This window comes from Poecilia reticulata, chromosome 7 (genome assembly GCF_904066995.2).
Source record: "Poecilia reticulata chromosome 7, P_reticulata-male-v2, whole genome shotgun sequence".
Lineage (NCBI taxonomy): Eukaryota > Metazoa > Chordata > Actinopteri > Cyprinodontiformes > Poeciliidae > Poecilia > Poecilia reticulata.
In genome coordinates this window covers 4,985,022-5,012,310 of record NC_088836.1, presented here as the reverse complement: position 1 = coordinate 5,012,310, position 27,289 = coordinate 4,985,022, and the positions used below count along the sequence as shown (strand labels likewise).

General features: G+C 39.9%; 1 protein-coding gene across 1 annotated transcript in view; it reads right to left on the bottom strand.

The window, feature by feature from the left end:
- Positions 1-1,288: 1,288 nt before the first annotated feature.
- The window catches only part of pard6b (par-6 partitioning defective 6 homolog beta (C. elegans)), a 28,078-nt gene continuing 2,077 nt past the window's right edge, over positions 1,289-27,289 (bottom strand). Inside the window, exons 2-3 of the mRNA XM_008412815.3 lie at positions 24,454-24,676; positions 1,289-5,405 (exon numbers count right to left, since the gene is read on the bottom strand). Of these exons, the coding sequence (XP_008411037.1) occupies positions 4,474-5,405; positions 24,454-24,676 (1,155 nt within the window). The 3' untranslated portion in view covers positions 1,289-4,473. The remainder of the gene's footprint in view (positions 5,406-24,453; positions 24,677-27,289) is intronic.

The following is a 27,289-nucleotide window of genomic DNA, read 5'->3' as shown; positions in this document are numbered from 1 at the left end:
CGACTCCAGACGAACAAGTAGGGAGAATAAATTTTTGGGGGGGTAAAATGAATCAGAGCTGAACATAAACAACACCAGTAGCCTACAAGCTACTTGTTAACAAGCTTAAGGTGCTGTATTGATATTAGCTAGCTAGTCATCTTTTAGCTAACTTTACCTGCATCCAACAGCTTTGCTCAACAGTCTGTTAGTTTGGGGGGAAAACTGTGCAAAATTCTTTGCGTTTTGCTGCCATGATTCTAACACACACCTGCGTAGCTCCGCACAGCAGCAGCATGTCTCCTTCGCTGCCTCACGCCAGCGCGAGCGTCGTAGCGCTCATGTTGCGTTTAAAGTTGGCTCGGAAAAACAGGTTACGATATGTTGACAAGATTAAACAGTTTTAACTGCTGACAAAAGTGACAGAGGACACAGATAAGGGAAGTGCGGAAGCCCCTACTGTATCAAATTGACAAAGGAATAACAGAGAGTTGGCCATTCTAAGGTAAAAACCCAGCGCATACAACGTTCATGTTTTTTTCTTTTTTTTTCTTTTTCATCCATAGGCTGCGCCCACCACCCCCAGGGGGCGCGCCCCACAGTTTGGGAACCTCTGGTTTACGCACCGCTGAACCGCTCAAGTTTCGCAGGTTAAAAGCTTTTTACAAACTGTCCACCAGATGGCGATAAAACACAGGGAAGGTTTTAATAATTCCTCATTCTGAGCGATGTAATCTTGCTGAGCATCCTGGGTTCATGGATTTATAAAAGCAAATAAAATGGTTGTTAATGGTGAATAGAAAAGGTATTTAGCCGCTCATAGATATCAGTGCAATTCTGAGAAAAACAATTTGAGAATGGTTTTCTTTGGCTTTTATTACCTGCACAAAAATGTCCACGTTTTGTCGCACCATTTCCTGAAAAATTGGAAGGTGCTTTGCTTTGTTACAGGACAAAAACGGTAAAAGTATTTATTGTTAATAAACACTACTATTGCTGCTAATCTTTTAATTAATCTACATTGTTCATCAGACTGACTTGTGGGCCAAAAGAAAAAATGAAATAAAACATTTCTAAAACAGTTGAATGCACTCATCCATCATCAAACACACTTATCCCTAATGGGGTCGCGATGGGAGCTGGTGCCCATCTCCAGCGGTCAACGGGCAAGATGCAGGGTACACCCTGAACAACTTGCCCACAGCTTTAAAAAAAACAAAGAAATTATATAATGACTAATTTCAAGGGACAGTACTTTTGCAAGACTCTGCATGTAATTTGTCCACATATTAAAGACAAAACCGGCAAGTATTGCTACATATTAGTTTATTGTATCCAGCTCCACCAGTCAGCAGTTACAGGTGTGCATCTACTTTTTCTTATATTCCCAGTTCAACCTTATAACAATATCCTTCAGATGATAAAAATGTCCATCATACATATACGCATTGATATGAAAATACTGACATTCTTCATTACAAATCTACATCACAGGATTTATCTGGCTAGAAAACAAAAAAATTATTACCTGATCACTTAAAAAATAGTCGACACCAAACATCTGCCTATGTGGTTGTTAATACAACTGTCTCGCTGTCACCAAAAAATAATAATTCACAGTATGAGGAAAGAAAATAGAAATGGTCTTTAATTTATTTAGCAGAGATTCTCCTTAAGCTTTAAACAGAGCAGTAAAATCTATAGAAATTAATTTGAAAGAAATCTCTACTGTACCTTGAGATTTATGACCAAAAACAGAAAAAACAAATGATCATGATTACACAACAAAAAACCAAACATATCTGTTATAAAAATATAATAGCATAATGTGTACAAAGAAAGAAAATATGAAGATTACAGAATAAATAAAAAAAATTTGATGTAGTTACAATTCCAGTGTCATGTGCTGTAGTTCAGAGATAAAGGTAATAAAGTAATAATTATAGATTTCCATTTAGAGTATGGTTCATTGCTATGCTTTGTGCTGGGAATGCTGCATTTTGTGGACTATGCACAAGGCCAAAAACATCAAACGTAGTAAGTACCCTGTGCTGTTATAAAAACATTTTAATCAGTCATGGAATTTCACAATCTAAAAGCCTAAGATAGTAAACACAGCGACAAATTATGGACATGAGCATTGACTCAATTTAAATGAATATACTTTCACTTGCATAATTTGCTAAAAGTGACAGTGTGGACCCTGGTTTTATGTGCAACAGTAAAATAAATGCTAAAGTAAGGCTTAGCACTTCAATAAGGAGATACTTGAAAATCCATAGACCACGTGCTCTCACTTCACAGAGGGAGTTTGCAACAGAAAAGGACGTATCGTTTATGGTTCTGTCTGGAATTGAAAGGGTTTCAATTCAATTATTTTAAGATATTATTCTAAAAACATTTGAAATATTAGACCAAAGGATAAAAACCACCAACATTTCAGTACCAACTGGAACCACCAGAGGGGGTCATTTTTTCCCAGATGACATTTAAGTCTTTAGTGATCATTCATTCATTATTTTGTGCTTCCTCGTGTTTTTACTGACGTTTATGAGTCAAACTGAAATGTGAAGTATGTGATGTGGTATTACTAATAATATTACTGTACTTTATCAGATTGTTCTATACGACATCATTACAATGTGTGCACCCTTCAAAAATCTATATATTTCTCATAATTATTCCAGAATCTGAGCAGAATGTTTTTTTTTTTTGCTGAGTATGCATCATTTCAGTTTCAGTGAGGCATAAACAATCAGTAGATCCTCTGTGGATCTACTTTTACGTCACCATAATGCTTTCATATTGTTTCATTTACTTCTGAGATGATATAGACTTTATAAAATAAAATAAAAAAACAAGACACTGGAGGTTAAATTGAAAAGAATGAAAAAGTGCGGAACACAAAGACAGGGCAAAAATGGCTCCTTTGGTGGTTCTTAGATTATTATCATGTGGTTCATAAGACGACGCGGCCTCACCTTTAACAAAGAGAGAGAGTTTGTGTCAGCTGTACCTGCAGCTGTGTGTTCAGCGGTGACTCAACCTCAGCAGGGACACAGACACGTCATCTAACTCACCTCAGAGGTTGTGTTTACCAACATGGTTACAGCAACGCTATTTTTGGACCGTCAGCACGCTTGTCGATGTATTACAGCTGAATGGAAATGGGGGATTTGATAGGAATGATGGCAAATGGCAGACGAGTTAGAGAAAATCCTGTTTGTAAAATTGTGTTTAAAAACCCCCCACTAATCTAAATTCCATTTCTGAAAGCATTTTGGGCATGTTTTGAATTCTTATATACACATTTTTGTGGTTTACACTTTGAGTCCTGGAGTTGTGCAGAGTTCATGCTAACATGCACTCCAGATTAGAATTTTATTTATTGGGATTTTTGGGGGAGGACTCAAATTTTGGTTTGTTCGACCTGTTTAACTCAAGGCTGTTCAAACATCTTCACCAATGGCGCTAAAAAGTGTATCTACATCTTTATGAAGTCATGGCATGATTTAGATAATGGCTGAATAATCTTAAATATATTGATCCAGAAAGAACCATGAAAATCGCATTCACATTATTTCACAAGTCAACCAAATGGCAGGGGAAACAATAATGAGAAGCAGGAGTGCAATATGAAGGACAGATAGCATGATTTGTTCACAGATATCTTATTCTGGAGTTAATCACCACTCAAAATTGGTCTTCTAAGGAAAAAATAATCTCCATGAATAGCAATGACAATAAAGCAGGTTTCAGAGTAAAATGTTTTCATTGAGGCCGTCAAATAATAATGATGACCTTCTTTTTGCAGTCGGTCACCCTTATAATGAGGTACTAAAAGGAAGAAGGGTAATAACAGTGGTTAAAACCATCAAAACAAACTAGGTTGCTGGAAAGTAGTGTTTACCGTTTGGATGATGTAAATGCAAATAGAAAGCAGGTGATTGTCAACTAACAACTGAGTTAGAGAGTAGGGGTGCACTGATAAATCGGCCCTGATTTCCTTAATTTTGAGAGATCAGCAATCAGCAGATATTTGCATAAGACACTGATCTTATTCACCAATCTTATCCATCGCCGGTCTTAATTAGCAACTTCTCAGACCAAAAAGAAAAAAAAAATGCTATCTACCAAAATCGGAATTGGTGAATCCTTAGCAATTGTAGATTGCTTAGATTTGTAATGCCATGGAGCCAACTTGTTCAATGAAAATATTTGAAGACCAAATGAGGGTGTTGAGTTTACCAGTTAAAAAGCTAAAACCCACAAAATGCACTGGTTTCGAGATGAACTGGAGAGCAGCAGTGGCTCTGTGTTCCTTCTGATCACCACTATGGCACTCCAGCGTGATGATTGGCATGTAGGGAGCAGCATATGGTGGAGTGTTTGATGTTCAACACATACCCATATAACTGTGCTCCTCAGATGAGGCCACTGAATGCGTTTGAGACGCTGCTGCACCTCCCAGTGATCAGTGTGTTGAAACCCAGTCTACAGCGTGATGACTGTGCCCTCCTCCTCCAGGTTCCGCCTCTCCTTCGCTCTGTCGGGGGACGGCGTGGTGGAACTGGCATTGGTGTTGGTGAGAGATCCGCTGCTGCCGCCGCTGCCACGCAAGTTCCCATTGGCATTTATGGAGAAGGCAGAGCCGGAATTGGCGGCAGTGGCTGTGCGAAGATTGAGGTGTGGTTCATAGCGAGGCAGAGACGGCATGCTGTAGTTCGACGGAGTGCGCCGAATGGTCTCTGCCTCGCCCCCCACTTCGATCACCACGTCCTCGTCGTCTTCATCGCTCTCCAGCTCCCCAACGGAGAAGTTCTGGATGATGTGTGTCGGCCCGGCAGTGGCAGCTGCGCCGTGGGGTAAATAGCCATGGTAACTGGCACCGCTGTCTGACGAACTACCAGAGGCAGCGCCGCCGCCTACTCCACCGCCGCGAACGACATTGTTCCGCTGATTGGCAGGCTTCACGGTGATGATGAGGTTGTGGCTGTTGGCAATCATCATGTCCGTCACCTGGTCCAGAGACTTGCCCACCACCTCGATGCCATTCACCTCCAGAACCTCGTCGTTGACAGCCAGCAGGCCTGTGCTTTCAGCCAGGCCACCGGGCACCAGGCGAGAGATGAAGATCCCTGGGACCTTCTCCAGGCCCTGTGGAGTCACTCGCACGCTTGAGCCGTCGCGGATATAGAAACCTAAGGGCTTCTCCTGACCATGCTTGTACAGACGGACACGCCTGTGCGTCTCCGGGAGGATGTCCACGTCGATGATGGACGACACAGGGCGGAAGTCTTTCGGGAGGCTTATGATCACTGGAGGTTTCTTCTTGTTGGGGTCAGGCCGCAGGAGAACCGCAGAGAGCACCGTATTCTTCTTCCTGGTCAGTGAGTCTGTACCAAATGTTGTGTAATCAGCTTCCTCTGCAAAACACAAGAGAGAGGAAGTTTTAAAAAAAAAAATAGGCGAAGTAGAGAAGAGGAAGATGGAGGGCAAATAAAAAATGAAAAGTGATTTAAACAGAAGCAACTTCTTGTTATGCATTCATTTCCCAGTAATCAAGTGTCGTTTTGTAGCACAATCATCAATACAGTTCCTATGTTAACTTCAGTTGTTATAAAAATGCCGCATCAATAAATATCAATAAATGACTATAAAATTTTACTCTCTAATTTAGCGACTTGTAAGTGGCCCTGTGTTTCTTTAAGATGCTCCTGCTCTATCTGAAACTCTGCCTTCAAGAAGTCATCACAACAGCACTCCTCTATTTACCCTTTAACAATGTTTTTACCAGCGTTGTTCTGAAAGTAGCTCCTGTAATGAGCTCAGCAGATGCGCAGCACCACCAGGTGTTTGCTAATTGCTGCTGGCTAGTTTGAAGGAGCTGAGTGGGCGAGGTGTGGAGTCAGGGTCAAATGGTTGCCATGGTAGATTAAAGGATTTCTAAAACATGCGATTTCTAAAACATGAAAGAGTCAAAGCAACACAAACTAAAAAAAGTTGATTTTACACAATACTGCCCCTTTAAGGCTGCCACATATGAAAAAGTTTCTACATCTGAAACTCTGTTTCATCATGTAATTTGAGACCTTTTTTTTTTTTTTGCTCTCAGCCTGAGGCATTGCTGGAAAAAGGATTCTGACTGCTCCCTTTTGGTCGCACTGATGGAAAAAAATCCACCACAGCCAACAAGTAGCTTGGCAAGTCGACTTTTGAAAATCAGGTTTTTCCATCTTGTGAAGCCAAAAATGTCCCCTCCTTATGCTGCATCGAACCCTGCAGGTGCATGTGGTGAGCTGATATTCTGCATTATTTATTTACCAGGCATATGGTTGGCTTGGCAGATTGTTCACATGAAATTTCTATTCTAACTGATGAAAGTCATTCAGCAAATGGTGAAAATCTCATGAATCATTAGGGTTTTTGTGATGCGAAAACTCAATACTGATACTGGAGAAAATCTTCAATCTCATTTTGGATTTCTACTATGTGCATTTCTACACATAGTATAAAAAAATCTTACGGCTGACCAGAAAGTGAGAATTACTGGCTTAAACAGGTAGCCAGAAACTCAAAGATCAATTTCTTTTCTATTCAATGAATGCACATACCAAGTTGCACCAAAAACAAAATCTCTTAAGATTTTTTTCTTTTCTTCAAATTTTCATTCCTGCTTTTCTTGGGATGGGAGGGATTGCTTTTTTTTTTAAACAACCATTCTTTCTCATTTTGGATGCGGTGTGTGCCAATACATTTTACACTTTCCTCTTTTGTTATGATGCATAACCATAGCAACAGATTGGGAGCACCTGATTAACATGGCAAAAGATGAAATGATGCCAATAACTCTTAAGAATTTTGAATAATGACTTTCAACAACGGGCTGCACAGTGGTGCAGTTGGTAGACCTGTTGCCTTGCAGCAAGAAGGTTCTGGGTTCTATTCCCGGCCTGGGGTCTTTCTGCATGGAGTTTGCATGTTCTCCCTGTGAGTTTTCTCCGGGTACTCCGGCTTCCTCCCACAGTCCAAAAACATGACTGTCAGGTTAATTGGCCTCTCCAAATTGCCCCTAGGTGTGAGTGTGTGTGTGCATGGTTGTGTGTCCTGTGTGTTTCTGTGTTGCCCTGCGACAGACTGGCGACCTGTCCAGGGTGACCCCGCCTCTCGCCCGGTACGCTAGCTGGAGATAGGCACCAGCAACCCTTCCAACCCCACTGAGGGACAAGAGTGTACGAAAATGGATGGATGGATGGACTTTCAACAACATTAAATTTTCCTTTGAGATTAATAAAGTATTCTTGAATTTGAATTTAAGACGATGGAAGAAGACTCAAGAGCTTTTATTAGTATCAGTGAGGTGTTTAAAAATGAAGTCAGAGGATGCAGATAGGTAGAAAGAAATTTAAAAGGAAACTGTCTTAGTTTATTTCAAATCTTGCAGAGATTATTTTCATTTATACACAGGTAGCAATCATAGAAAGTTAGAAGGACTGTTGCCTTGCAGTAAAAAGGTCCTGGGTTTGAATCCCAGTTGGATGAATTACTGCCAAATGTTTTCTGCATATTTTTGCCTGAAGGCAAGACAGAGGCTTTTGTTAACTTATCACTAGAGAAAGTTGAAAATATCAACTCTATGTAATAATTTTGTCTTTTGTTTGAAATGTCAGTCAACTGTTTTACAATTGCACAAGTATGATTAACAGAGCCGCCTCTTGGCTCTGATTGGTTGTCTCTGATCGAGCGGCGTATGACAATAGAGAGAAGGCAGAGCTTGAATTTTTTTTTTTTTATAGATAATCTGTCTTGTATTATACTGAGACACATTTAGCAAATATAAAAAAAAAGATAAAAGTTACATACAAAAATTAGTTATTAAAGAAAATTCAGAATCTGATCCAATTAGCATCAGCATGTGAAAACTTTCCAGAAACTGGAGCTCTAAAGTTGACAAAAACTCTGAATCTCTACTCGATAGATATAAAATGTTCTTAATACCTGACTATAGATTTTTTTTGACAATATTGTTGCATTTCCAGACAATAATGCAAAAACAAGTGAATTTACTACAATGTTATTATGAACAACTCACATTGATCCTAAAACCACATCTATCTGCCAACTACCTATTTATTTGAAAAGAATCTGAGTCAAAGATCAATATCTTATGCAGACCACATCCTCAGAGTTAAACTGGTACATCGTGGACTCTGGAAGAATGGATGCACCTGAAATCACTAAGTGACACCACTACAACCCTTTATTGTTAATTAAAAAACAGGCAAAAATAGCCAGTTTGTTTATTGTAGGTGAACTTCATAAAAAGAGGAACAAAGAAAACAGAACTCCCTCCAACCATTTTGAGTTGTGGTTTAATGCTTGTATGAGTCTAATCCTTCTGTGGTTTCCTGGAATCATCTCCTATTTCTTCATGTTCCAACAATTTACTGAAGATTTTCTGCAGAATTAATACATTACTGAGTGAGCTGCAGCAGGTCGGACAGGGTAACGCTCCCCGTTTCTGGGTATTTCATGTTTTTAGGCCAACAATGAACCCCTCTGACTGGTTTGGACAGAACAAAAAGTGTACATCCTGAACCCAAAACACTTTCAAAGCATCACAAAAAAGAGAACTGCTTTTCAGGGCACAGTGTACGCTATCAACAAACTACAGTGGCGCATGGCTTACAGAGGAAGAAACTGAACCTTGAATCTAATAGTTAACTAGCATGTACCAACAGCTAAACATTAACATCTGTGTCATGGCTGTGTCATTAACGTCCTGCTGGGTTTTAGTTATTTTTATCATTTTCTTTTGAAAAGACTTCAAAGTTTTCATTCTCTCCATGTATGGCACTCAGCACGATCCAATTTAGATGAAGGAGCTCTATAAATAGAGTATTAGTGACACTTTTTTGAATATCTGCCCCCTCTCCGAGTGTGTGAAAGCAACCTCGAAAAGTATCCGCTCAGGCAGCTGACGAAAATTCCAGCTCTCAGGTTCTGACAGGTACGTGTCGCACCACTCCCCGTTCCATCCCGAAACCAAAACAAAGGATCGATTGTCCCGAGAAAGAGCGGCCAGCTCACCTTTCAGTTCCCACAAGGCATGAGTTTAACGTATTCACGCCTCTGATATCTTAAAAAGCTGAAACGTACAAGTGTATCATCTGCAAATTCTGCAGGATTGTAGCATTTAAATGACCTACCGCTGGCTGTTTGAACACACAAGCATATCTTTCCTCCATCGCTGCCACAAGGCCTTTTCGGTCAGAGCGGTCATGCGTGTGAGAGGGCCTGAGCTCTAAATCTTGTTTCACTTTTACCAGTCGTCTTTTCATCTGAACCATCCATCCGTAACCGGCATACGAGAGACCTGACCGTCAGTGATGCTCATACACACTAAGCAGGAGCAGATAACATGAATTTGGGTCTCTCCAACACGCTCTCACTGCACAGCTCAGCTCTTAAACACTTTATGTCTACTAACTCGACACCATGAAAACAATAATTATTTACTTTACAGCTGGCTAGAGCACAGCATTACCTGATGACGTCTACAGGAAGGTTACTAAATGATATGAACTAAATATATATGAATCCTATGCTAGTTATTACAGCCTAAAACCAATCTGACAGTTTTCTTATTCACAGGAAGGTCTAAGGTTTCACGCCATAAATTAGATTGCCTTTAGTCACTCAGTGCTTGGTAAACACTACAAAGGTTGACTGTGGTGCGCTGCACAGTGACTGTACAGGTATGAGTATATTTGGCCAATAATTAACCTGCACAGTCATAGAGGAACTATGAGAGGGATAAAAATAAAAGGTTTCTTACTGTCAACCATCCATCCATTTTCTGTACACCCTTGTCCCTTATAGGCCTGTCACGATAACAAATTTTGCTGGACGATTAATTGTCTAAACAATTATTGCGATAAATGATAATATTGTTTCAAGACCTTTTGACACTGATTTAATGGAAATGACTAAGAATACATGCGATTTCCTGATAGATGCTCCTTATTTTCAAAAGAACACGTAACACTGGAACTGATAAACTAAATAAAACAACCAAAAACAAAAATGAAATGGATTCTCAGTCTCCATTAACAAAAAACGTACTTGAATAAAAACTAAACAACATAAAGCCAAAGTGGAAATAAACAACCAAAAGAGTGCATATCATGAAGTCTGTATTGGCCTTCAGTAATCACTAGATTTAAATAGAGAAGATGGGCACATCCGACTACCTAATGCAGTAGTTCACACTACACCATTTTTTTGTCCGTATTTTCCCCTTATGACAATCTTAGATCGTTGGCCGATCTAACCGATCATCCTGCAGTGTGTGGTGGGTTACGGTAGATCGTCGTGGCCGCTCCGATCTAAATCTGGGGGTTTCCCCGACTGGGAGCTTTAACACTGAATGTGACAGGTAGCCAATCAGAAAGCTCGGATTCTCCTCCGCGCTTTCTGAGGGGAATCCCAAACAGCTAACACGGCGCAACACGAAGTCCAGCAGACATTGGAGATGATATGTGGTAACAACATTAATGTTTATTCAACATTTTGTGCAAAGAATATAGAAATGACAAGGAGAGGAGTTGGAGCCAAATTGCTACCGCAGTTGATAAATCCGGTAAGTTTTCAGCTGTTCTTCGGTAACGTGACATAAATAGGTTATAATGATTTTCATTTAGTCAGGACTTTACGCTGACTCTAGCCACATGCATCACAGGTAGATTCTAGTAAAGCATTGATTAATGCCTGGTTTTAAAATTAGTTAACCATTATTTTGTGCCCATGTGGCTGGACACCACATGGCACGACGAACCCGATCGAACCGTTATACCTGGGATTTCTGTCGGCTAATGTGTCTCTCAGGGTTTGAAAATGGGCCGACAACTCGTGTAATGTGCGCTGGACATTAGACTAAGGAAATGAGGACGGGAGGATCAGTGGAGAGCACCGGAGCTGAGCCTTTTTTACAGTCATTGTCATCAACAGAAAGAAAAAAGGCCAGAAGAGACGATAAAAACGATAATTAAAATGAGGTTGATAGGTTTAATTTATCGTCCGATTAATTGATTTATCATTTATCGCGACAGGCCTAGGTCAGGAGTGTTGCCGGTGCCCATCTCTAGCTAACGTTCCGGGCGAGAGGCGGGGTCACCCTGGACAAGTCGCCAGTCTGTCACAGGGCAATACTGTCAACCAGTATTTTAGAAAGTAGATCTACTTAGAAACTAGTATCAGCACCATCATGTTTTTCTGTTGGTTACACTTAGCATTTTGAAATATTCTACAATCCTAGCAAAACCCCATTTATGACAGCTTTTAGTAATCCACTTATAGCAGTTTACTGGCCAATCAGTGATATTTAAAAAGCCCAATTTGCTGATTCAGATTTTAACTGTTACAGATTTTCTTTTGTCTGAAAAGACACTTAAGGTTTATCCATGATTGCAAAACATTAGAATTTTGAGTTTTACTAAAGTGGCATAGGACACACTATAGGAAGTGTCTTCATACTTAATTCAACCTAAAGGAGAAGTTCTGAAGTGATGTTCTGAGAAGTCATTAAAAGTAATAGTTTTCTTACCGTAAGCAGACATTTGTAGACACTACTGTAACTACTGAAATTTGCCATTTTTACACCTTGTCAACCAAGAGGTATTCCATTTTACTTACATGTTGAACTATTGAATATGGGAATAAATGAGAATTCAAGTTGATGTTTGAATATACAAAAATTGAGCGAGAATTAAAAACCAGTAGAGAAACTGGTTTATACAGGTTTATAAAACTGCATAAAATCCAGATTGGATATACATTTCCTTTATAAAACAAGCTCATAAGCATCCAGTGACTTACTGTATGCATGAAAATTACTTCCAAGTCAGGAATTTTTGCTTTTATATTGTATTGTGTTTTACTCCCCATTGTGAGTCATTAGACTCGCCTAAAAGGCCAAACTGAAATCATGATTAACCCAGGGTTAATTCTGAAAACAGCTCAGTGGGTTTCCTTTGTCACTCTGTGGGCTCAAGCCAGTAATACAAACAGAGACCTGAGGTAGTTGCTGAGTTAGGGTCCTGCACTCCGCACAGGTTAGGTATTCCAGCAATGCAGTGGTTGTTTTGACATCCCACACTGTGAATGGGGTTAGTGAGGAGGGAAGAAACCACATCAATGGAGGAGAAAATGACCCCCGGGGAGGACGCATGAGGTGGCGCTCAGTTTTTTTGCTGTTTCCTGTTTGTCACCTGGATGTATAGTTGTGTTCAAAATAATGGCAGTGCTTAAACGAGTATTGGAAGTCATTGTATTTCCACACATGCAAATGCATTAGGAACAGCGTGTACTCTATTCCAAAGCAAAAAATGAAAAAAAGATAAAGTTATCAGTGTATATTTACACTGTTTACAGTTCACTTTACAAACTCAAACATTTGCTGTGTAAACTGAAAAATGCATGAAGATTTAACCTCCCACGCAATCACAGAGCTAATACTCAGCTATGCAGCCAATGCTTCTGCTTCACATCTGTGTACTATGCAGCTGACCAACATGTGAATAGGTAATTCCAGCCCAGCACCTTGAGACAGCATTCCTGGTCTCTTTGCATTTCTTGATTTTGCCTCAGAAACATGTTTGAAGTCACATACAGCTTTTACAGTGTAGTATGAGAAACACTCCTATAACATGGTGGCCAAGCCACTTTACTCAGCTTACTTTGGCTTGAAATTTGCTTAGCAGCAAAACTGTCTGTTGCCCTTAGATCCAGTAAGAACAATCTTGATTTGCTGTTTGTGGTTCATAGAAAGCTGCTCCATTTCTCTTCAGGCCACATAATGTGGTCAAATTGAAACCTGTTCAATTTGTCAGTTCAGGTTGTTTGAGGAGGGAAGCTTCTGGATGACAGCTCAGCCTCACAGAAGCTTCCTCTAATTGTTGTAGTACTCTCAGGTAACAGTAGATCTATGATCACTGATGATCATTGGCAGAGTCTTCCCAGTACGGCCTACTGTTTGATCCTTTTGAGCTCTGGTTTTCTGTATGTTTTCTACCGATGCAGCTAACAATTCTTTTCAGTAATCGATTATTCATCAATTAATCACATTAAACAAGCATTATTCAGATTATTTTCATTCAACCACTTAAACCAGCTTTATACAATATTTTAAATATATTAAGTCCAAATCAGCTGAATGTCCTGATATTTGGATCCCACAACAGAAACTGCCTTGCAGTTTCTGCTCATAAAAGGCATAAACAATAAAACATGAACATATAGTGAGAGCATTAATAGTTTATGGGGTAGGAGTTCATAAGTTTCTCACTTCTTCCTACTCCTTTTTGAGCATGTTAAGATTATTGTAGTATAAAAATCTGTCTTTTGCATTTCTTGTTTATGTGTGATTTTATACTTCTATCATGGTCGAAATAAAATAAATTCAATACACTTCCTGCTCCAGTGATGCATTCATGCATCCACTTTCTCTCAGTACTCTCATTACAGCCACTCCTTGAAATCTACTTTGCTGCTGGTATTCAGTATCAAAACTACAATGGTCCAGAGTGATAAGATGCTTTCTCTGCAGCAGAATTATCTCTAGCAATGCAGCAGAATTATCTCTAGCAATAACTCTAATGAGCCATTATTTCTCACTACCTGTAATTCCGGAAACTTGACGCTACTCCCAGGTTTTACCATGACCGGGAACACACACGCAGAGAAACGTTATCATAGCTGCGACAACTGTAGCATTTTTGTTAATATTTTAGCTAAAAATACATCAGCTTGAACAGTTTGCTAGAAGCAAATTGCTAGAACAATTTGCTGAGTAACATTAACAACAAACAGGAGTGATGAGAAGCCCAACAGAGTAACAGCTTGAAGCCTGACAAACATGTATTCATTCCCTTTCAACCTTTTCACACAGGTCTTTAAAAAGCCTGACCAGCTGATTCCAATTTTGGTCAATACCAATTTTTTTTGTCTAAAAAGTTTGTAAATATAGCAACAAAGTCACTAAGTTGTGAATATTTTTAACTGAGCATGTGCAGATGTGACCTGATGATCAGTCAGCCCTCTGTCACAATTGCCGATCTTCCAAAATGAAAAGAAATCATAATGTCGTGCGGTACCAATTTTTTTTGACCAGCCAATTTATAGTCAGAATTGGTAAACAGTTCATCTATGAACATTAGCAAACAAAAAGCATCATGAGAACAAAAATGTCCACCTAAAGTGACCTGCCTTGATTAAAAGAGCAATAACCAAAGAAGCAGATGACAGTGAAGGGAAAAATCAGCTGAAAGAATAACTGATAATAATTGCTCACATACTCCACAAATCCAGCCCTTATGGAAGAAAGTGGACGATATGTTACTCTGTAATTTCTGCACTCTTTCGTTACAGTGAGTGACTTAGTTGGTGTAACCAGCCTTGCTTAGCTCGAGGTCGGACAGTTAAATTCCTTCCTCTGGCTACATCCTTCAGAATGCCGCACTGAGGTACTGGATCAGAGTTCATTGAATGTTCTATATATTGCGTATTGAAAATTCTATCAAACATATGAATCACGATATATATTGTTATAAATTTATTGTCCAGCCTTAGAAGAAAGCTACAGTAGAAAGACAACCTATATATACTTTTACTGCAAACTCTGAGGACAACATGATGGTGGTAGCGGCATTAAGATATACAGATGTTGTTCTATTGTCTGGGCAGAGGTTCACCTTCCAGGAGGAAAATAACCTGAAACAGCCAGAGCTACAACAGAAAGATTAATACCAAAGAATATTTATGTGCTACAATGGACTAGTTAAAAACCAGGCTAACTTAGCAAAAAATAAGATACAAAAGTCACATATAAAAATAAAAGGTTGAGGAAAAGCCATTTGGTATATTAACATAAACACACTGTGTTCACCGTTTAAGTAATTAGTTTGAAATGGCCAAATATAAGACATCAGAAGAGCAAACTAAAAACAAGCAGACTGTGGAGTTCTGGAAACAGTCAGGTTTGTTGATGACAAGCTTGGATGTTCACTACTCAGCCGGTGCCATGATGTTCCTAACACGGGCTGATACAAGAGGAGGAGGAGTAGGAGGAGAGGGAGGAGAATGTGTGAGTGTACTTTCACACAGCAGAGGCAAAGGTGGAAAACAACACAATACAGGATAGAGACAGAAACGAATAATACGAAGAGACAGGAGAGCTGGAACAGTACTGGGATGGTGAATAAATAAAAATGTTTTCAAAGGGGTAAATTCCAGAACTGTTACTATTCCTGGTGTGGTAAGCATACCTCCCAGATAACAGAGCCTTAATGCTGCTGATAAGAGGAAGAAGAAGAAGTTGAAGAGGGAGGTCAAAGAGAGTCCTGAGAGGAGGCGGCGGAATAAGGCCAGCGCTTTTTCAAACTGAAGCAGAGCAATGGACCGATGTGAAAAGGTTCGCCCGACTGCTGGCCATGGGAGGCCAGAACGTCGCCATGAGTAACTAGGCTGACACCGAGGAATTAGACCAAATGTATTATTTAAGGCTCCTCATCAGACTGATCATCCTGCTTCCAGGCCTCCTGATACAATGTCAGACATAACTTCTCAATTACAATCATCAGTCTTGTCTTATTATCTTTTAATCTATTTGGGAAAAACCTGAATAAAAACCCGAACCTCATAGAAAAGGGCTGCACTGTAGCAGCACATACAGAATTACTTAAAAGGGCTTAAAAGAAATGCATTTTTTCCACCAGTTTTCACTTGAACAGCACGTTTTAAGCCTTTTAGGCCGGCTCTGTTCCATCTTGTCACTGCGTTATGAAGCAGTTCCATCAATTCGTTTAGTGCTGACAGAGACGTTTTTGCTTCCTTCATTGGCTCTTGTCTTCCTTTCCCATCAACCTGTCCCTTGGCCACTCTGGTCCACCTCTCAGCAGAAACATTTCTGCTTTCAGCTGATCCAACAGATTCCTATTTTGGCTTTCTTCTCCATCTTCTCTTGATTTAGCCATTTTTTCTGCAATTACCTCCCTCTTTGGCTCCTACTGCAGTGTTTTAAATGTATTCAGTGCAGAAACACTTTACTAATTGCAGAGGCAACTTAAATGTTATTGCAACATTACCGTTCTCTCTACGTGTCTGGCACAGAGCAACCCAGTCTGTAACCTCAAGAGAGCCCTTCAGGGCTTCTTCAGCTTCCTGTGACCACTTTCTCACATTTCTCTTTGTTTCAGGTTGCCACTGAAAAAGGGATTTATATTTTGAGCAGAGAAAAATAATGTGACATGTTAATAGCCACCTCCTATTATGAGGGAGTACTACATAAAAAACTTAGATGAATTCACATTGCAAAACAAATTAAACTTTTAATTTACAATTTATATTATTAATTTATTTAAGCCTAGTCTGGAGAATAAGTGGAAGCAAAATGCTTTCTGCCAAAAATGAACAGACGTTAATCAAAAACTGGTAACAAATCTGCATAATTATTTGAATTAGTTTACTATAACTTAGTAGGAGGACTTTAACTGGATGCTGTGAACCTTAAGCAGAAAGTGTCCCAACAGCAGAAAGGCAACAGTGTTTGGGAAGCTGCTTGTCTGAGCCTGCTGACTACAGAGAACAGCCAATCAGATGAAACATGCTGGAACAGCGTGCAGAAAGAAATTCGTAGATAAGCATATCAGTTATGCTGCATATCAATATAAGCACAACACCAAGCCCACAGGGCAGAAGAAATGGGTTTTAATTAAAGCTCAGCAAGAAGTAAATCTGTCAACTCGACTGTCTAAAAAAGCAAAAACAAAACATCATATTCATATCTGATGGGCAAAGAACTCCATTACTTTCATCTGTTCCAGTCTGAATCTGACAAATGTAATAAAAGCTCAACAATTTCCTCTTTGACTGCTTTATTTGCAACACCTGAGATCATCACTAAAATACACAACAAAGACTAAGTTTCAGCTTGTGAAATGTAAAGCAGCTCTCCAGCGACAGTTCATCAGTTGTCGTTTCTAACATGAATCTAAGCAGACGTGGTTCAGCAGTCTCTCGTCACACATCCACCTGACATGGTGTGGGCATTCCTTCATGTCTTCTGGATCTGTACAACGTCCAGCTCACTCACTACCTCTGTCCTCCCGTCATCACTCATTCGTCTTGCTCTCCAGATTATCCCTTATGAATTGGTTGTGATCAAGACTTTTCTTTCTACAGCCACGCCCTAAACCTCAGCTTTACCTCTTACCGCAGCTCAAATTGGATTTTCTTACAGCAACCCCTTCTTCCTTCCTGCTCTGACTCATTCATCTTTTCAGAGCTAAAAGAACTCAGGCAGCCTCCCAATACCCCTGTATCCCATCTGCTCTCTTTCTTCTCTGCCTCTATTTTCTTGCAGTTTGAATAAAGTTTCAGTAAGTCAGGTATCAGAGTTGAAGGAGTAAGTTCTCAGCTTTTTCTCCTCCTTTTAAATCTTTCTCCACCAGCCTCTCTTTGTCCGTTTATAGCCCTTGTTGACTGAGCCGTGCTCTGAAGCTCAGGGTCTAGTCTGGCCTGCTGTCTTGTCTAATCTACCCAGTGGATGTGATCAGACGCTAGCCACATACCACCCATAATGCCTCCACCTCCTCTGCTTCCCCATCTCCCTCCCACTCTTCATTTCTTCCCCTCTTTCTCTGTCCCACCCACCCTATCTTGGGCCTCTCTCTGCATTCCTCCCTCTCTAATACTATTCCCACTATCCTGCTCCCCTCCTTTTACCTCCTGGTGCATTCCTATCACACTTAAAGCTCCCTCGCTCTTGTCTCCCTGCATCACTAATTACACGACTTACCAAAACAAAGCCTTCTACATTACTCCTGCTTTAATACCGTTTACTCTGCCTCCCGTCCATCCCTCAGTCTCTCTCATTAGCTTTAAGATATGCACCGCCTCCTCCACACATTCCTCCTCAAGTGCTCTGAATCCTTCGTTCCCTCACTCAGCATCCTTGGGAGTAATTAATGTTGGTCTGAAAACTTTAGATCTGGAGGTGGAGTGGCTGATTTCTCTTGCCTTGTCAGTGTGCTACTTAGGGAAGCAGCATGGTTTTTACACCTGCCACTTTCATGTCCATCCAGCTTTAAAGATCTCACTCAATTGGACCATGACGAACTTTGTTGTGCTTGTTTTGTCTGTTTTCACCTTTATCCTCATTGGTATTCTATTTTGCTCTGTAAATGTGAATTTTTCACTCCATTTGCGTCACTCTGCTTCTACATTGTTGCCTCTCAACCGACTTGATGCGTTGCTTTGTTTGTGTACCGAAACCACAATGTACATTCCCCCCACTCTGACTCTTGCATGTATTGGTTACTAACTCCTAACGTATTCTCATGAGGGACTGTGAATCCAAGCATTCCTGCCCTCTGCTTTAATGAGCAATGGTTGATTTGTCCAGGGGCTAAACTGAATGAGCAAAACTGCTCATGCATTGCTGGTCATTTCGTCCTTTAATTTTCTTAGCCTGGCCATTGCCTTCTTATGCAAGTCAGCTAAATTCCGAGTTTCGTCTGGAGTTTCTCTTATTGAGAAACAGAAGGAGTTGTGAATAATGACATTGAATTTCTACGCTGTTTTTGAGCTGCAGTCTGCCTATGTGTGTAGTTTGACCAGGGTAATAGAGGAATTGAACAAAACCATTTGTGTCCGAGCAAGAGTAAAGTTTAAGGCATTTTGTTGCTGTGCACACAATTCTCATTAGGCTTCATAGTGCATATTCCTTTATGATCCAGCTGTCAGTGTCACAAAGATTATGTCTACCAAATATTTATACAACTTATAAATAAATGCCAGTAGGCAGTCAAAGTCTAGTAAAAAGCAGCCCCTTGTTCTACGCTTTGTTTCCTACAGGGGACCTTCGGCTATTAGAAACGATTGATTGCTGGAGGCATGGACTCTGTTGAAGTTTGAAACGATTGAATTTAATTTTATCCAATCGGTAATGTTTGGCCGTGACATGTGAAATGCATCACGTCGAAGCTTACCATGTGTCTGCTGTAAAAAAAATAAAATAAAATAAAAACCTTGTGAGGAGTAGGGCCACGACATCTTTGCCAGCAATAAAATATTTTATGCATTCCATTTGTTTCAACTTAATAGCTCAATATTAGAAAGGATGGCCAGCATGGACTGACTGTCTCTGTTCACTTTCTCCGCTGCTATTCCCATACTACAACCACAGGCAGACTACAATTCTAAAACGGCGCAGAAAATCACCGTCATCATTCACAACTCCTCCTTTAGCTTGTTGATGGCCAGGTTGAAATTCATGTGACCAAACAGCCAGATTTTAATTTTATCAGACAACAGGACATCTCTCCAGAAGCTAACATATTTGTCTCCGAGTAGTTATGAACAGTAATTTGCCTTTTTGAAGTAATTATTTCTTCCAAGCTGAGTGGCTTTTTAGGCAGTGTTGGTACAGGACTCGTTTAACTGTGGCCAATTAGACAAGACCTTTAACTTTTGGTTTTGTTCTGGAGTTGATGTATATTTTGCACAACATCACTAAATGCTGATCTGGACAAATCAGTGAAGCTTGGTGAGAATGACAAAAGATGAAATCAAACCCACGGGGACTGCTATTTCCACAAAATGTGATGGATGAAAGTGATAAAATGTAATTTATAATTGCATGTAAATTTTTGAACACATCAACGTGGTAGCATCATAGATTTTTTGGTACTGATATACTTAAAATAGTCACATTTTCATGATCATTTATATTCATAATTCATTTAAGTGTTTTTCTAACTAGAAAAATTAAGTGCCTATGGTTTAGTTACATAAGAACAAAACAGAAGTCAGAAGTGTCAAAAGCCAAATGTATTCACAACCCTTAAAGTTTGAAAACAAGCGAGTGTATGACAAGCTGAAGACACATACAAAACAATTTATTTTTTAAATCAGAAAATATTCCCAACATATAGTTTTATTCAGCAAGTTTAAAAATCAATGTGTCTACTCAAAACGAAGACTACAGAGGAGAGACTTGAGATTTTTTTCTCTCTTTATAGTTTTTGCAGTTTTCCAAACACACCAAGTTTTGACAACTAGAAATCGACATTACACATGTTGGAAGATTAAATGGAAAAATCCTTAGAGCCGCTCCAACACCGATAATGCTCGTAAAAACAGAACACATCACAGCCAGCTCAGTCATCATCAACACACTCTTGGCACTTTATTAAAGTTTAAAAGTTAGCCTACATTAACTGATACACAAAACAACAAAGCTCTTTATACAAAAAGCAAACAGCCACAAACTCCACTTGCAGCCTCACATCAGTGCATCTATCAAAATGTCTGCAGAAATGAACAAAACCCATTGATCACCGAGCTCATGTACGATACCCAAGTCAGTTTCCCAGAATAAAACTAAAAACCACATTGGGAACAACCCTCATTAGGTGCAAACGGATCTGCACTGAGACTAAACACACACATATTGTGAAATTGCCAGTTTGAGAATGATAAACAAGCGCTGTAACTGGAGACAGAGCTGTTTATATTTCAGAGCTAAACACATTTCTAAGCCCTCTAATAAGAGTTCACTGCTCCACGAATGAAGAGGAGCTCTTCGTCAATGCTTTGAAGGTTCACTTTATCCAATAATAACATCACATCTGTCTAAAAGTTTATGAAATTTATAGAAATATGACAAGTGAATCTCAAAGGTATTAGCAGTAGGTTAGGAGTGGGTTCCTCTTGTTTGGTAAAAGTCTTTTCACTAGGGCTCAACTGTACGTTTTACATAAAGACACGCAGACAAATTGGCTGGTGACCAATGTTCAGGTAATGTCTGCTTCACACAGCAAGATTTTTAAATTGTCGACCAATTCTCAAAACCTAAGAGACAACCTAAGAGGTTTGGTCATACAGTGCAGGGTTTTCCCCAGTGTATTATAAGCCTGGCGGCCCACCATGCTTTACTAGCCCCGCCGCCAGGCTAAGCGTTGCTTGTTTACGTTTCTAGGGGGAAAAAAAGAAGAAGAAAAAAAACGTTGTTTTTTTTTAAAGCCGGGCTGCAAGCGTCTCTTTTGCGCTTTGCATTTCACTAGCAGAGCAGATTTATTCCTAAATGATAGGTTTATAGTTTATGCATTTAAACTCGACAGCGGACCAATCACACAGCTGGCGCCTTTGCCTCTGCGCTTTGCCTCTGCGCTTTGCCTCTGCGCGCTGCCGCTGCTTTACCTCAGCGTGGATCGCGCGCGCCTCCTTTCACTCAAACTGGACACAGGCTGACCTGTATGGATATTCACATAAACCTACTGTGAGGAATTATGATCCTTTGGAGAACTCTAGGTAAGAGTTTAAAACCCGCCGCGTTAGCTCTGGTTGTGCATCTCTATGTGAACCGCAGGAATAACTTGTAGCGAATTCAGAGGTCACGCTGTGGAGCGGTGAGAATGATTTATCTTTGTCCCGCTTGGCCGGAGCGTTTGTGAATAACGAGCAGCGCTAACCTCATCGTGCAGGTTCAGCCCGGTGAGAAGCTTTTGTGCATCACGCAGATTTTTTTTTTTTTTTTTTAAGTATTATTTTTCCGGTTACACGATGCATCAAACCATATCAAATGCGTTGTCTACTTAGAGTTTATGCGCGCGGCCGCACGGAGATCTGAGAAACTCGTCCCATAAACTCGATCAAAATAGTTTCTGTGACAAAAGTACACCAAACTTTACGGTCCACTTTGGCAGTCATTTGTTTTCTTTATTTAAAACAGGCTGCATTGTTGCTTATCCTCAGAACATCATACACACTGCGATATCCCCGACTATCCAAAGTGATGAATATCCCCACTTTTAGACTGGAGCAGTCCTGACTTCCTTCAGAACAAACAAGATCACTCTTAAAGTGGCAGTATTATATATTTTACAGTCACATAGTGCCCTTTTATAGCACAATTAAGTATTTATGTTACCTTCAATTGTTATAAAAATGCTATAACAATTTCTTATGATTTGAAAGAAACTTGACTTGTATAAAATTGGGCCTCTGTCTCTTTAAAAACTCCTGCTTTTTCTGAAACTCCACCTTCAAGAAGTCATCACAACAAGGCTCCTCTGTTAACCCTTTATCAACGTTTTTACCAGTGTTTCACTGAGAAGTAGTTCATATAATGAGCTCAACAGATGCGTAATTGCATCAGGTGTTTGCTAATTGCTGCTTGTTAGTCTGGAGGAGCTGGGAGGGCGAGTCGCAAGGGAGGGCTGCTCTGTGAAACGGAAGCTTAGAAACTGCAGCTCCAAAGAGGAGCTGTGCCTCGAAAGTGGGGTTAGGTCCATCCAGGCGTTTGCACAGCTGAATGGTTGTCATGGAGATTAAAATCTTAAACATGAAAGAATCAAGGCAACACTCCAAGTATGCTTGATGATTAAATAACATTATAACATGACATAAAAGCTTAAAAAAAAAAAAAGGGCAATTTATATAATACTGCCCATCATATACTTGCATATACTTGCTGTGTGTGGTATGTTAATGCCACACACAGCAAGTATACATCTCTTAACTTTATCTTAAGGGTCATCTTGATAATCTGCACATCCTTAAGATTGTTGGAAGAGGAAAATCAGGACAAAAATCAGGATAAAAATCTTGCCAGGCTTAATCAGAAACTAAAATATCTCATCTTTTCCTTATCAGAGAACTCTCTGTATCCAGACAGGGTCCAGTAACAATAACACTCTTTCAAATGGAAGTTGTGACTAAGGGAAGAAGACTCAAAGTAAGCTACTTGTAGCATCACTGAGGTGTTTAAAAAGAAGTCAGTGTTGAATGAATGAAACATCTACAATGTTAATGTACTGCTTCCGCACATTGCAGGACTCTGTCAACTTAATCCTACGGGTGCCTTCTGGTAGGGTGAAGAGCAGTGGAGGGCAACAAACCAAGAGGGGGACAGGAGTGTGAGGTTAATAGGATCTGTGGGGGGTTGTGGTTGCATTGATGGGCGACCGTTGTTGGTTTTTATTTCAGCACATGCCTAACAGCGTGAGTGATGTGCACTCCCTGCTTGGCTCCACCGCCGTGTTTTCATGTTGTTCCGGTGCGTTTCTGAACAGCAGTGAACCCAGCGTGAGCTTGTGTCTGGAGCGTGTAATTCAAACAGCGCCCCATGCAGCGCTACGCACTCACCTCGCTAATCTCCTCCTGACAAAGTGGCTTAGCTTCTATAGGGTTATATGGCACAGGGAGACAGCTTAAACCCCACCTCCCTCCAAACACCCTCGGCCACCAGACCCTGGGATCCTCCCAACATTCAACAGGTCACACTTGGAAACTCACAGGGTTAAAAATCCAAACAGACAGGAAAGTGTTGCAAAGCCTGAACATGAGAAACATTAACTTCAAAACTCTCACAAGTAAACCTCTCATATATTCTGAAAGCTGAAAACTGTCATGCACTGTAATGGGAGGACTGTGAGGGAAGTACATTTTACTAAACTAATTAAAGTAAACAAATACAGATGAGCAAGAAAGATTTTGTGATACATGCACACCTGGCATTTTCCATTAAAATCCTGCAACCTTTGACCTAAACCTGATAACATATTTCAAAACTTAAGAATAAAACATATCCAGAGTTGAATTAAGCATTAAGATATAATTATTCAAAGGATGCATCAATTGCAGTTTTCTGGCCGAGCACTGGTCTTTATGGTCGATTCTGAAGTTGGCCAGTAAAAATTTTTATTTCTGAAAAGTCCCTATAGCCACAAACTTGCTAAGTAGGCCATAATGGGGGGATAATTATAAACTGCAACCTTTGCAGAGTCAGATAAGATCAGAGGAAAAGATCAGTTTTACGTACAAGTATCGGACAACTGCTGATCATTCAAAATGAAGGAAGTCTGGTCAGGGAGGGTCAAAAATAGTCATACCAGAATAGTTTTCCTCCTATTTTAAGAGTAATGTTAACATTTTGGAGCAACGCAGCCATAGATTCATCTGAATCTAATCTTATCTTTGGTGGTAAGGAGGCTCATCACTAACGATACATCATCAGAATCTCAGTGGAAACATGCAACACGCTGGTCAACAATTCTAAGAAGGGTTTAACTGCTGTAATGAAGATAACCTCACCATTATTATTGGTAAGAGTACAACTAATTTTCAACATGACATTTCATTTCATTATTTTTTTTCCAAAACTGACACTCCTTTTACATTGTTTCATTATCTTTTGTCTAATTTCCTTTCTGGAAAAAAAACAAAAAACGTCTTGATTGGTTGAAAAACATTTGACGCTAAATTTGCCGGGAGTTGTGTATGATTTCAAATATACATCAAAACCATAACTTTTCGACTGTCCAGAGTAAAAAGCGTTACGGTCCGTAACCAGCATTGTATTTCTAAGCTAGGTCATTTAAAAACACGCAGAAACTGAAGAACAATAAATGTTACCTTTCCTCTGCAGGAAGAGCCTCAGCAGAGGGTTGGCACTCTTGACGGCCTTAAGATAGTTGTCGTCATTGTTGATGGGCAGCAGGTCGCCGTGCACATCAGCATAGGCCACCAGCAGCTCCACGTTGGGGATGCGATGAACGTGCTGCAGAAGGCCATAGAACTCATCAAAGCGGCCTGGCTTCGAGCGATCCAGAGAGAACCGACGGAACTCTGCGCCAAACTGGGACAGGACACACAGGATCACAGTCTGAATATTAACACGGATAATATCGGAGAAGTCGGAACAGGTTCAGAAAACGGTGTGCGATGAGAATCAAGTGAGTTTTGCTAAACTATTCTGAGGAATTAAACTACAAATCCAGTAAATTACAGGATGCGTTCTTATGGAATTTGATTTAAAAAAAAAAAAACTGATTTTCAGCATAATAGCAGACAGGGTCAAACTACAGACGTCTGATCTCATCAGCACGTAGAAAGCCTCCCTGCTGATGTTGACAAGTTCTGGTTGTTGTGGTTACTGTTGCCCAGGATGGACCAAAAAAAAGCTACAATTCACTGCCAACTTGGGCGCTTGTTGCACATCAGTGCACAGCAATGTAGAGATTAAGTTGTAGAACTCAAGTAAAAGAGGTTGGACTTTAGAGCACACAATGATTTTGGTGAGTTTCTACAGGCAAGTCTGGAGAAAAAAGGTTAAAATGTACTGCTTGCTGCTTCATCAGTCTAATTTTTACATCTAATTTTTACCCATGCATTCTGAATTTATGGCATCAAATGACTGTTGCTCATGTAAAAACATCTAAAAAGAAAAAAACATTCAATTCTCTTTCTCCGATACCAGTAGGCCTGTCGCAATAAGCAACAAATCAGTTAATTGCATGAAAAATTAAAACAAGCTCATTTATTTCCATTTGCATGATTTATCATTTCTCTTTTCTCTCCACCAAAAACTGGACAACAAAAGTCTTCAGTCTGGTGCTTTGGTCTCAACTAGCTGTTTTTTGACAGACTATTTTGTTTGCAGAGACTTAGAATTATTTTTATTTGTTGTTTCTGTTGCTTTGTTTATTTATTTTGGATATTTAAAATGTCTTCCAGATCCAGTGTTGGATGTTAATCTGAATTTAAAGTTTATTGGTCTTTGAGAACGTATTCTTGCATTATTATGCCATTAACATTTTATTAATTGAAAATGGCCACAAAACAACAATATAGACATTTTGTCACAATAACTTCTAAGAATTTCTCTTCCAGCAAGATTTGTTATTGTGACAAGTCTAGACACAGGCGACAGATTTTTGCTAAAATCTGACAGAAGTGTTTGTATAAATATAATCTAAACATAGCGGTGCTCCAGAAAGATAATTCTATATTTCAACAATTCTGTTTACAGTAATTTCAGACACATTTAGTTCAATTCACAATTAAATGGTTGTTAACCTTATTATTACAGAATGATGTCAAACATCTAAGCATTTAAATATGTCCTCTGCGTGCTGATTATAGGTTTGACAAATTAAACTGTGACCTGTTGGCCTGACGGAGAACCTTATCCCAGTTTGTCAGAAAACCTTTTGTAGCAACCTGAAGCTTTTCATCTGTTTCTACTTGGAACTACAAAGACTTAAGTCTTTCCCGTTTCCCTCAAAAGGTTACATCATGTAAAATTACATAGCATTGTGGGAGGCAGCAGTATAAACAAATTAATAAACAATTGAGGTAAGTTTGTTTTTTTTCAAAGCATAAAATTCCCTCAGAAATACAATTAAATATTGTAGATAATGTTGAAAAATACACGTTTCTAGGTATGGACTGCACAATAAATATATCATTACAATAGCTCTCTGTGTGTACTGTGTATATTAATAATATTCCAAAAGATTGTTTAGAGTTCAACATTTGTTGGTCACAAATTCTGTCACAAGTCCAATATGTTAAGATCACACAGGTGGTTGGAAACAATAATATCAATCTTATTAAGGGTACCCCACCCTACTGTTGAATACTAGAGATGTGCCGATCGATCGGCCACTGATCATAATCGGCCGATTTCCGGGAAAAAGTTTATGATCGGTGATCGCCGATCACAGTCTTTTGTTGCCAATCACACAAACCGATCACCTGCATCTCATTTCTCAGCCTGCCTATGCAGCTGGTCTCCTCTTTCCTTCACACTGCGCAAGTGCGGAGCAACAAATCCTAAGTGATGTGGAACTATAACGCACTGAGTGAATGGGGAAGTTTGCGTGTTGCGGCGGAAAATTTAAGCACATGGGGTGAAGCACGTCAAAATGCATCAACACTACGAATCTAATATGGCATAAGAACAATGGCATACTTGACGGAGTTTGGCTACATCGAGGCTCACTGCAGTAAAAAAGACGATCAGATAGGTAAAGCAGCGCACAGCTACAAACACTCACCCGGATTAGCATGACGGTCAGAAAGCTAAACAAATAACCCGCAAAATTATTTAAGTCTTCAAGCTGCGATGTAAGACGGTAGTTCTGCTCTCGCTGTTGAACCGCTGCTACGTGCTACAGGTAGTAATATTTCACAGACGGAGCCGCTTCTGCTCCACCTGGTAGTGACTCTCACACCGAACCTCTGCTTAAAGCTGCAGCATCTAACTTAAAAAAAAAATACATTTTACATGCGTATTAAAACTTTCGCTGTCCTAACATGAGACAGATAATGTCTGAAAAAATAATCGATGATCTCTGCCTCTTCTCTGTTCTGCATAATTACTCCGCTCAGCCAGAAACAGCCAATCAGAACTAGCAGTAATCAGCTAGCCGCCATGCTATCAGGAAGTTTTCATTCAGTAACTCAG